The sequence below is a fragment of the Podarcis bocagei genome (assembly GCF_964188305.1).
Source record: "Podarcis bocagei genome assembly, chromosome: Z".
NCBI classification, from domain to species: Eukaryota; Metazoa; Chordata; class Lepidosauria; order Squamata; family Lacertidae; genus Podarcis; species Podarcis bocagei.
This window is the reverse complement of record NC_138140.1, coordinates 39,505,974-39,518,513: the sequence shown is the minus strand read 5'-3', so window position 1 is coordinate 39,518,513 and position 12,540 is coordinate 39,505,974. Positions and strand designations below refer to the sequence as shown.

Here is a 12,540-nt window from a genome sequence, read left to right as displayed (position 1 = left end):
GCCACCCGGTTTCAAAGACAAAGAAGGAAGTAATCCGCCATTAAAGTTCCAAATTGTTTCAAAACAGTAAGTTCGTTAATCCAAAAGTCCCTTCATAAATTCAAGATCTCCCAAAGCACCTTTTATAAATCGACAAAGTTTCACGAAAGGTGCTTGTAACAGTATCCCAGTCAGACTTTTCTGCTCAAATGTAACAATTACTTTCTAGCACAGTTTGCAACTGTTTCCGCAGTTTGACACAGTCTCTCTCTCTGGCAGCCCGACAATCTGGCTCTTTAAAAATACAGCCCAAAGAAGAAAAAAGATAGGAGGAAAGTCACCATCTGCTGCTTCTTTTAGTCAATGTCCATTTCCACCTTCAGCTCAATAAAATAGGCAGATTTTATGGCACGAAAAAGTTTAAACTTCCCAAAGTCCCGTTTCAAATGCTTCCGTTTCTAAAAGCTTTGCTTTGATCTTGTCAGCAATGTCGGAAGACGGACTTCCCTTTTCTCGTCTCCCGCTTTCAGCCAAATTAACCGAATTTCTTTTGCCAAATTTTAAACCCCTTTACTCACGGGTATGTTGCTTGCAGTTTAGCGTTGATTTTAGGAAGAAGGATCAGCGCTCATCTGTAACAGCCGCGCGGCTTCGCTTCCGCGGAAAGAGCGATGAACTCACAGCACCGCTACCCCTCCTTCACTCCGGGTCTCCTTACGGGGTCCCTTCTGTGCTTTCGGAGCAGCTTCTGGTGCCCGCCGAGTCCCACGGCCACGGGCTCACTCTACCCGTGGTTTATCTTAATGGGTCGTCGCTATGCCGCAGCAAACGACCCTTTTCCGCGGAGCCCCTCTTCAGAGCCCGAAGAGGACCGCCATTACAGTTTCGCGCCGCCCCCGGAAGTCCCCAGAGGTCAATTCTTAACCTGAAACTGTTCTTAACCTGAAGCACCACTTTAGCTGCTGCCGCACCACCACCGTGCGATTTCTGTTCTCATCCTGAAGCAAAGTTCTTAACCCGAGGTACTATTTCTGCATTAGCGGAGTCTGTAACCTGAAGTGTCTGTAACCTGAAGCGTATGTAACCCGAGGTACCAGTGTAACGCTTTCAAGTATTCAAAGCACTTTACATGCATTCCATTGTAATCTTTACAATAACATTGCAGGCAGTGGTGTGTGGTCACTGGACTTCGATGACTAAGCTAGCCCCCTAAAGGGTCCAGTAACCCTCTCACCACCTTCCGAAAGCCTGCCTCACTTTGGAGAGGGCTGAAATATTCTGTCAGACACATAATGCCTGCTTCCCAAAGCCCAGGAAGCTTCTGCCCAACTTAGGGAAGGAGTCATGATGCTCACGCACATGATGTCCCCCCCCCCCATCGCCCTTACAAGCTGGTGCCTCTGGCCCTAACTGTTCCTCTATGAAAAAATTCATTACGTGCCACTGGCTGCAGGGTAAGTCAATATCATTATCCCCTTTACTACAGAAGGCTTGACTGAGGTTGAGAAAAAATGGTTACTTAGTGAGTTCACAGTGAATGTGAGATTCAAACCAGAGATACTCTTAAACCACCATCATTATAAATTTGTCCATGCAATTTAAACTCCTGCCATCTATAACTTAAACAATTTGAAAAAATAGATTTCTGCTCCTTCTCTGCCCCCCACAATGAACAGCTGAAAAATACCATACTCTCCAAAACATGTGTCAATATTTTTAAATATGTAACCAAGTGAACGGTGCACGTAGTTTTTATATAATAGGCACTGTTGACACTAAGGAGCTCATCTTGACATAAGGTCAAAATGGAAGATTGGATGTGGAGGGGTTTGTTTTTAACAAAAAAATTACTTGCTTTATGCCTTCCTTGAAATAGCTATTTCGGGAGTTAAATACACAGTGTCCTTAAAGCAGTGTCTTTTCTACTGCTACAATGTCAAGATAACATATTTTTAAATGTCAAGGTGTGTGTTTCTATGTTATTCATGCTTGAGATAGTCTCAGTGTGCCTGCTTTAGGCAACATTTCATGGTTCCTAGTGAATATTACAATTTCTACCTACAACTTCGCCATCTCTTAGAATTCAGGATTTGTTCTGCTTCATCTCACCTAAGGCTGGCCTACTTTGAAGATTGTTTGATTTTTGGCTTTCAAAGTGCTGTAACATTTCACCAGTTACTTTGCTCTGCACTTAACCAGGCTTCCTTTGCTTTTGAGTTTAACTATGAATCAGGCATTTCCCCTCCATTCTGTCTAGATAACTTCATTGTTTACACTACTGCTGTGGATAACATGTTTCCTTCCAAGGAATCTAGCTCTGATCACCTCCAGTCAGCATGGCCAATGGATAAGAGCAGTGGGAGTTGGAGTCCAATAATATGTAGATGAACATGGCGGGTGCCGCTGTGGTTTAAACCACTGCACTGCTTGGACTTGCCTATCAGAAGGTCGGCGGTTCAAGGCCCCATGACAGGGTGAGCTCCCATTGCTCAGTGCCAGCTCCTGCCAACCTAGCAGTTCAAAAGCACGCCAAAAAGTGCAAGTAGATAAATAGGTACCACTCCGGCAAGAAGGTAAACAGTATTTCTGTGTGCTGCTCTGGCTCCACCAGAAGCGGCTTAGTCATGTTGGCCGCATGACCCAGAAAAACTGTCTGCGGAAGCGGACAAATGCCAGCTCCCTCGGCCTGTAAAGCGAGATGAGCACCACAATCCCAGAGTCATTCGCGACTAGACTTAACTGTCAGGGGTACCTTTACCTTTACCTTTACCTTTACTTTTAACTATTCCACGGATAACAATACCAAAAGATTGTTGGTTTGGAAACTCAATTACTTAGACATTGATTGGTTAAGATCTTCTTTATAAAACAACAACTCCTGGTACAATTTGTAAACATATATTTAATAACACTTTATTCTGTACTGGTCAGTTCTCATCTGGAATATTGCATACAGTTCAGGATACTACACTTTAATAATGATGAAGACAATGTTGGAACAGGTACAGAGAAGGGCAGTGAAAATGGCCCACAGTCTGGAAACAAATTTTGTGCAGAAAGGTTGAAGAAAGTGGGTATGTTTAGCCAAGAGAAGAGAAAGCTTGGGTGTGGGTTTGGTTAGGAAGTATGATCATATACTTTAAAACTCCTAAAGGACTGTCATGGAATAGGTCAAATCCATTAGGCCTCAATTATAAGAAGCTAGATTTTATTTGAATATTTGGATTCTAAAATAGTAAATCTGCAGCAGTGGCGTAGCATGGGTTGTCAGCACTCGGGGCAAGGCAAGTATTTTGCGCCCCCTAACCCCCAGATGTTGCGCCCGGTGCGGCCGGCCCCCCCTGCACCCCCCACGCTACGCCACTGATCTGCAGTCCTAAAAGGGGGTGGGGAGACTGACAGCATGCTGGCCAAGTGGAAGTGAGGAGCCCCTCCATCATCTCTCTCTCTTTTTCTCCTTTAGTGATTACCCCCTATTGTGAATAATGGGGATTGGGTACAGTACAGTATCTGCTCACATGGTTCTTTTCCTAGAGCAGAGGGATAGCAATTCAGAAGGTTATGGTTCTTTCATGCAACCCATCACACGTACCTTTTTGGGCCTTATCTGTGTCAGAGCCATGTGGCGAGCATCACATATGTTTTTGTGGTGGCAGAGAGGGGACATCAGATGTCAAATCTCCTGCCCCAATATTTGACACCTCTTTCTGCCCCTTGGAGAGGAGATTCAAATATTCCTATAGCCCCCTGGACTCCTTCATGGACCATAGGATTTAAATGTGATAGCATCAGTTTTAAACCTTTTCAGACACAGATCCACCTTTAACCCAAACATGCATCTGGAGGACCCACCTTTTAACACATTACCCTTTATTTATATGGAGGTAGTGCTGCTGTTGCAACCCACCTTAGATCAAGCTTCAACCTAGTTGTGGGTCATGTTGAGGATCAATAGTTTGGGCTGTTCCTCACTGGAGGTCTTCAAGCAAGGTCAGGTAGTCTATGTTGGAAATGTTCTAGATCTGGATTTCCTGCATGAACCAGTGGGTTGGAACAGATGGCCTACTAGGGTCTCACCAACATATAAACACACGCTGCCATCAGCTGGAGGCAGAATTTAGCATATCAGAGCATGAACTTGGGGGTTTAAATCTGTGACTCAAATCCTAGCTCACAAAATTAGAAGAGTGGTCTTAGGCAACCCAGTGTCTGTCAGCTTTTATAATTCCAGTCTAGGATACACAGCTCTTTTGATAGTATGCATGATGCTCTGCAAAAATGCTATAGGATTTTACTATTTTGTTTTATTTTTGTCTCTGGAATAACATCCGAAGGAGTGCAGAGATGGCATTTCCTGTATCTATCTACGCTATATGTTTTGCAGAGAAAGAAAGAAAAATCATGACTGCCCTATGATTGTACTGTCTGCGCCAGTACAAGAATGTGCACTTTTATTTATTGCTTCAAATCAGGGAAGCAGCCTTGCATCACGATTAAAATGGAGGCCGTCAGTTGTACCAGAGCATTTAGGATTGTATGACAATATGAATAATTTACCACTTGCTGAGGTTTCCCCCTCCCTTTCCATTCCTGCTTTCTTTATAGATTCATTTAAAGAAAAAAGTAATTGGATTTCCTGCTATTGAGAATGTGGCAAGATTGTAATTGTAGGTTTAAAGTAGAGGGGGGAGAATTTTTTGACACACATACATCTTGGCAGTAGCGCTGTGAAATGGTGTGGAATTCAGGAGAACACATGCCCATAGGATGAAAAACTAATTAACAACATTGTTAGATGAAATGAGGAGAGTCTACCTATTTAAATAAAGTCAGAATATCTGATTATTTCAACAGATCCATCTTTTCCTTCATGGCCCTGACACTGAGTGAATGCAAGATAAGCATCGACCATGTGCTTAAAAGCAGATCCATAACCATACACATTTCTTCCCCCAGGGAATCCTGGGAACTGTAGTTTGTTATGGGTACTGGGGACTGTGGTTCTGTGAGGGGAAAACTGCAGCTCCCGAGATTCTCTCGGGGAAGTAATGTACTTTAAATTTGTGCTGGATGTTTTTTCAAATGCATGGTGTGAATCTGCACTATGTTTCAAAAATGGCCTCCAAAATGGCAAGGAGAATGTTAGCACTCTCCTTCTTCAGTGTGGGGAAAGGAAGGCAACATCATGGGTCATAGATTTGCATAATGTGCACATACTAATTAAGGTTAAGAACTTAATTCGTTGTGGAGGTCCCTTCTTAATCTGAAACTGTTCTTAACCTGAAGCACCACTTTAGCTAATGGGGCCTCCCACTGCCACCATGCTGCTGCCGCACGATTTCTGTTCTCATCCTCAAGCAAAGTTTTTAACCTGAGGTACTTTCTGGGTTAGCAGAGTCTGTAACCTGAAGCATATTGTAATAGGTATTAGTTACTCGTGCGTAAACTGGTGCCTTTCTCGGTTAATTTGCCTTGTTAAACCTTTCTGACTGCACAGCCCCTTCTCATCGCGGCTGCCTCAGTCACTGGCAGAATCCGTCAGTGGGCGTTTCTTGAACCTCTTCCAACATAAAAGTTGTTTGACACCCAGTCTCCTGCTCCTCTCACTGCGCGGGAGTCTTCTGCGCAGGGAAGGCGTGGGTAGGAGGACCTGGGCTCTCCTCACTGATGTCCAGTGAAGAGTCTTGGAGCCCTCTCTCCACTTTCCCCGTCTGCCTCCCTTTATCCCTGGTGTTGCGCTGATTGGCTTCTCCCTCTACTGAGTTGTTTCTCCCCCTGCTGCTGGGTCCTTCGCCAGCATCATCTGGGAGCCTCCCCTTCGCCTCTCGCTCCGATGTCAGTTCCCTGACACATATGTAACCTGAAGCGTATGTAACCTGAGGTACCACTGTATTAAGTTAGAGCCGTTCATTTCAATGGGTCTACTTTGAGTGAAAGTCAGTTGAATACCATCCAAGTGAGCAATTGAATACCATCCAACTGAGCAGGTGAGGCCAAAGTTAGGCTATTGTCCAAAGGTCAATGCAAGGCCTGGAAGTATTTCTGGACTGCTTGGGGCATTGGCATGCTTCTTGTCCTCCTTAGGCCTGGAGTGGCTCACCCATGAAAGACTAAGCATGCAGGCCAAAGGCTGCCGCGGTTCAAGCTTTGACTGGCTAATCCAGGCTACAAAACTCACTATTGATTGTGGGTGAGAAGCGACTTTGTTAGTTATGTGGTGCTATTTTTAGAATTGGAACTTGTGTTGACACCTATAGACACCTAAAATTAATGTTGACTTTGTTATCTGCATGAATGACAGCAATAAATTAACTCCCCAGTGCAGCAAACATTAACTTTACTATTCATCTTGACAGAAATGTTGATTCTATTAATACGGATGACTAGAATAAATTGCATGAAGGGCAACATTTTGTTCATGATGACATTGTTTTCAAGTGAGATGCTTAATACATATTTATTTGCTCCATTATTGATGGTTGCCTCCATTCTGCTGTAATGGAATTCATATTGTATTGACCACGCACTTTTTTTAAAAAAAGGTAGTTTAAAATAAGATTATTTGAAAGAAATGAAATATCGTAATATCATAACTAATCTCAATACTTACCAGGATGCTTTAAGGGTGTTTATGAAGCCATCAAAACTCCCGTGAACAATGTACTTCTTGATAAAAATGACAATGCCTCTGTATGAGCATTAATCAAGAAAAATTAGTGTCACAAGTAACATTAATTCGATTGTCAAACTGAATTAAATTCTTTTGCATGATTTCTTTCTCTTTTCTTATTAAGCTTAACTAGTGGTGTATATACTGATGAAAATACAGGTGTATTACAGATTGTTTTTACTGGTCCGATTTTCCTTTTCAATAAGTTTCATACTGCATAAGTAGGTAAAACTGGAGCTCGTAAAAGCTTGTTTAAATTTAATTTAAATGGTGCTGAATGTTGCTAGATTTTATGGGTCACTGAATACATTCATATAGTGAGCTTCTGTTTTTCCTCCAGCTGTCTTTGAATATAATGTCAGATACTAAGCCTGAAATTGTTGTGGAATCTTCTAAGCATTGCTTCATCTCCCGCCCCACAAACAAACCCACTCAATTTAATTTAATTTAATTTAATTTTAGGCAGTGGCGTAGCGTAGGGGGTGCAGGGGGGGCCGGCCGCACCGGGCGCAACATCTGGGGGTTAGGGGTAGGGGGCACAAATCCACGGGTTAGGGGGCACAAATTACTTGCCTTGCCCCGGCTGCTGACAACCCACGCTACGCCACTGATTTTAGGTACTCTGGCTTAAAGCGCCACATCTCTCCCTCTCTCTCTTTTAAAGAGAATAGGATGCCCTAACCCAAAATATCTTGTGGTCAAGTAATTTCCTGCTGTAAGCATAAGAAGTTGGTAGTTACTCCCCAAAAGGGCACATTCACTGAAAAATCATTCTACACAAGCTCTACTGAGTGCTATGCTATGTTGGTATGGGTGGTATTCAGCAAAGGTTTGCTCATTGTAGGGTCATTGAAATTAATGGCTATGACTAATTTTAAAAGGCCCACTTTGAGTAAAACTTACTTGAATGCTCCCAATATTTGTAAATATTTATCCCCTGTGACCTAGCATTGAGACTGCCACCTTCACAGGATAGGAAACCTGCCTTTTAATGAACATATACTATATATTTTGGAAAGCTCATGGTTTGTTAATTTGGCTGATTTGAGATCAAAAGGCATGTTTCTGCCTATGTCTGGATACCATTGGATACTGTTTTGAATCAAGATGGTGGACTGGACTGTTTAAAACTGCACTGATCTTAATCCAATTTTGCATAATTTTTCCAGAGATCAAGGAGCAGGTATTCATCGGTTTGGATACAAAAGGACAGCATTGCGGACCCAGTCACAGTCACCCCATCCCCAGGGAGCAATGCCTAGCTTATGAAGGTGAACAAGACAACATTCTGGGATTTAACAATGACTACAAGTTTATTGATTCCAGGTGTAGGTAGAGTTTGGCTTAGGCATTGGGTCTATATCCCTCTCAACCTTTGGGTGGAGGGCTGAGACATGACAGGGTCAAGCCTAGGACTAATGGGTCCTCTGCAAGATGCAGGTCTAAATGAATGGTCCTCCCAAGCTGCTGGGGGGGGGGGGTTCTATGGCCATCTGCCAGACGCCTTGGCATGTTGACAGAGACTTCAAACTAGACCCTCTAATGGGGTACCCCTGTGAATGCACCCTTCTGAGGTTGGGTTGATGCACCACTTCACCTCCCCACCTGATGTTAGACTAAAAGGATTCCACCCAAAGCTTTATCCACCAAAGTTGTGACTTTTGCTTTGGGGAAGGCAACAGCTGCAAGTGGGGCCAATCTGTTTGCAGGCAAATTCCTTCCCAGCTCCGAAAGCGGCATCCATTATTTAACCACAGCAATGTCAGTAAATGCAGTGCCCTAGGAAGGAAGGAAAGTTAGCATATAAAACCCACAGCATAACTAAATGGGGGGAGGCAGGATTTGTTCTTCCACCAACTGCAGTCCTGAAATCAGGTGCAGCTTGTCTTTTTATAGGTTAGGGGCACACCAGGGTGAAGCCTGCTCCGCTCTTGTCCACTCCCAAGCCCCACCCACTCAGCCTGTCCGGATCGGCCAGAATTCAAATATCTGGATGGCGGGAAAGCCCACCACTCCAAGTGGCCGGCCTGGGGGTTCCCAACTGCCAGCCTTCTTGCCCAGCCTTGCTCCCTGGGGTTTGGGGCCTGCCACAACGGGCAACAACCACCACCCACCCCAGGACTAGGTAAGCATTTATTTTGAATCAATATGGCAGACTGAACATTTCAAAACTGCACTGTTTTTTTGGTTTCTTATAATTCCTGAGCAATGCCCGGTACAAGGCTGCTAGTTAAAATCTAAATCAGTATTCTCAACTGGCATGTATTAAGATGCAGGGACAGGGAAATCCTCATAAACAGTGATATAGTGGGTCCTCCTCCATTGTTTGGGAGAGACTTTCTCTACCAGGATTGTCTCCATTCATGGTTATTCCACCTGTCTGCAGGAGAGAGAAAAATGAGACAGTGGGCCTCCATCCATTGCCTTAGCTGGAAGGAGCTGGAACCTACCCACCCATTTCCATCTTCATCTTCAACAATCTGGCTTAATCAATCAGGCAGTCAGTGGGAGTTGTGAGACAGAGATGCCTTCCCCATTAAGTTCAGCTGTGACCAGTGGCAGACCTACATTTTGGGTGCCCTGAACCTTAAGCTGTCATGGGGGGCCCTTTGCAACCAGCAATGTGGTCTGGGTAACCACTCTTATCTTCTTCAATGGGGTTGTTCCATGACAGATCACCACAATTTTTAAAAAAGAACTACTCCAATTTTGCTTAAAATTGCTGTACAACATCTGTGTTACTGATTCTCAAACTTTGCTACTGTTGGAATATATACAACAATAACAAATGATCAATTTGAGTTGAGTGATTCAAATCTGGTCTACTAGACCCAAATGTTTTACGCAATGTGGACTAAAATAGTTTCTGCCCCCCCCCCGATATTAGGGGCCCTGAAGCTTAAGCTTCTTTAGTTTCATAGTAGATCTGCCCCTGGCTGTGGCCTGTTTCTGTTTAGCAAGCACCCTTCCAGCATGTTCATTACACAGTTTTAGCATAAGGCATCATTAAAGAGTTGATACCTTATATTTGCATATTTTGCTGTTCTACCCTCATTCCCTTTTTCTTCCCAATTTGTCCACATCCTCCAGCATTTCATACAGACAACAGGGGCATTCTTAGGGGCATCCCCTTTCTCACAGCAATAATCATGCCTTGATCTGTGATCCCGTCACTCTTCCATTACCCATTCCTGAAGTCTTTTCTCTGCCTGCAGTACATTAAAGAAGCTATAACAATTTATCAAAACACACACACACACACACATAACACACATAACTCCCAAACCAATTTGGCAAACATTTTTCAAAACTGGAATTTTTCAGTGCATGGAATGGCACTGGAGTAAAAAGAAGCAGCTCTTCCCCACCCCATCCCACTGCCCTGACATAGAAATTCAGCTTCTAGAGATCCAACATTTCCCCGGGATGCAAAATAAGACAGAAAGTGAGTTAGGGTGAGACAATGTCATTGGTGAGGAGGAATAAGGGACAATTGAGATGCAGGTTTGTGTCATTTCTCTTATAGAGTACTTTTGCAACAGGTCTGTTGGCCATTATTTCAAACTTCAATGTTCTCTCTCTCTCTCTCTCTCTCTCTCTCTCTCTCTCTCTCTCTCACACACACACACACACACACACACACCATGAGTACCTTGGTAGAAAAAGCAGTGTATAAAGGAGACCATTAAATAGTCAACAATATATGTGTACCTCAGTCTTCTAAGAAACGGACTACACTTTACATTAGCTACATAGGTGTGCCTTTTCAGGGCAGATTTGTGGTGGTTGTTTTAATACAGGTATTCAGCACCACCACTCAACCCAGTATGGATTTAGACTGTAACATGGAGGGCACACCCTCCAATTTTTCCCAACCCAAATTTGGGACACTCCCCACACACAATGCAGCTGCTGCCCTGCCAGGCCGCCTCAGACCACCATCTGTGTAAATCTAAACACCCCTTATAAAAAGGGAGAGTGGATGCCACACTCAAATGCCAACCCTTTGGACCAGAATCTTTTGCCTTATTTAAACAGCAACTTACTAGATTATCCCAGGGAGGGAAATTTGGAGTCTGAAACAAGGGGTTGTTTAATTAGAAACCAGGAGAACTTGATTACATAATATCAACTTCTGCATTCTAACCCAGAGGGATACACATTGTTTTAGCGTATGTATGTGATTATATATATATCTATATATATATATATAGATATAGATATATATATATATGCATATATATGTTGATCAAACAAGTGGCCACTATTAGAAAGGACAGTTTAATTATGCAAGGGTTTAGTTGAATCTGGAAAGCAGCCTGGGGACAACATTTTTACAAACGCTTTCACATGTCAGCTTGGCATCCGAAGCCAAACACTTGTGCTATGAAATGAAGGCCAAAGCAAATACTCTAAAGAAAATGCTTGCAGCTTGGACAATGATGAATTGTTCTTTTAAAATCATCATTTCCCTGCCTGCTAAATGACAGCCCACAAGGATTCATTTCTTTTTTCCTTTCTTAAAAGAAGAAAAGAAAAGGCATATACTACAGCTTTCCCAGCCAACCTTGGAAGCTGCCTTATACCAAGTCAGACCATTGGTCTGTCTAGCTCAGTGTTGTCTACATTAAGGGTGGGGAATCTGTTGCCTTCCTGATATTGTTGGCCTGCAACACTTGAGCTTGAGCCCAGGAACATCAGGAATGCAGATTCCTATTCTAATCCATGCTGATTGGCAGCAGCAATACAGGGTTTCAAACAGGAGTGTTTTCCAACCCTAACCGGAGGTGCTAGCAATTGCACCTGGAACCTTTTGCATGCAAAACATACTTATCATTTAAAAACAATTTATTTTTCACTATTGCACCTTAAGGAGATCAGATCAGCATATGTTAAAAACAGGAACACCATGACAGTAGGCAAAATATATAGGAGGCCTCAAAGGAATGGATTTTGAGAGAGAGAGAGAGAGAGAGAGAGAGAGAGAGAGAGAGAGAGAGAGAGAGCATTCTACCACTCAGCTCTGAGCCTTTTCTACAGCCCTTGACTCAACGGCTAGAAATACTGTTTCTGGAAAAGTTGATCACCAGCAGCCTCTCTCAACTTTGGATTGCAGAATTCAAAGGTGTTGCATGAGCTGATATACCTGAGACAATGTACGAGAACACTGCATTTCTGATGCTTGTCCCTGACAAATCACTGCCTATGCCTTGTGATCTTGGGTTGTTGGTATTTTTGTTTGTTTGTTTGTTTGTTTTTTGCATTTGAGGATCTTCATTGGTGTGATTTGTTAGCACTGCCACCCTGCAGAGTTCAGCTTCCTTCTCTAAGTCTCTAGAAATTAAATTTGTGGTGGGAAACAGAGAAGGTCTTCTGCCTGGTTCCCCATAACTTCACTTCTCACAGTGAGGGAACCACCAGAAGGTCCTCAGAGCTGGACCTCAATGTCTCAGTTTGAAGGATTGAGGATGGATTGAGGCCTGTGTGCACAGATAATTTAACTGTACACTCATACAGTGATTCAAATGTGATATTCGGTGAGTGTATAGGCCCTACATATGTATATAATAGGGATATTCACACATTACTCTAAGAACATGCACTAGAGGCATTCATCTTTTATGGTCAGTGAGTGCATAACTGTATATCTCAATTATAAAAGTGCCAGGAACACTGTTGCCACCTGGCACTTGCTCACTCTGTTCAGTTCCCTTTCCTCTCTGCCCCATCCCCATTTTCCAGGAACAGTCCAGGATTTACAGAAGCTGTCCCAGTTTCTGATTTTATCCTAGAATGTCCTGCTATAGACACCGTATTTTCATTGTAGAAATGTTGGTGGGTATAGTAGGACGTCCCTGTTTTCATTGGAGGGTGTGGAGTTATGTGACCCC

General features: G+C 43.2%; 1 protein-coding gene across 4 annotated transcripts in view; it reads left to right on the top strand.

Annotated features, from left to right (window-relative positions):
• Window positions 1-12,540, top strand: part of PCDH11X (protocadherin 11 X-linked) — a 745,920-nt gene that overhangs the window by 243,575 nt on the left and 489,805 nt on the right. Inside the window, exon 5 of one of the 4 annotated variants that reach the window (XM_081179392.1) lies at window positions 7,819-7,920. The exons of the other annotated variants lie outside the window; for them this stretch is intronic. Within the exon in view, the coding sequence (XP_081035518.1) occupies window positions 7,819-7,911 (93 nt within the window). The 3' untranslated portion in view covers window positions 7,912-7,920. The remainder of the gene's footprint in view (window positions 1-7,818; window positions 7,921-12,540) is intronic. 4 annotated transcript variants of the gene reach the window in all.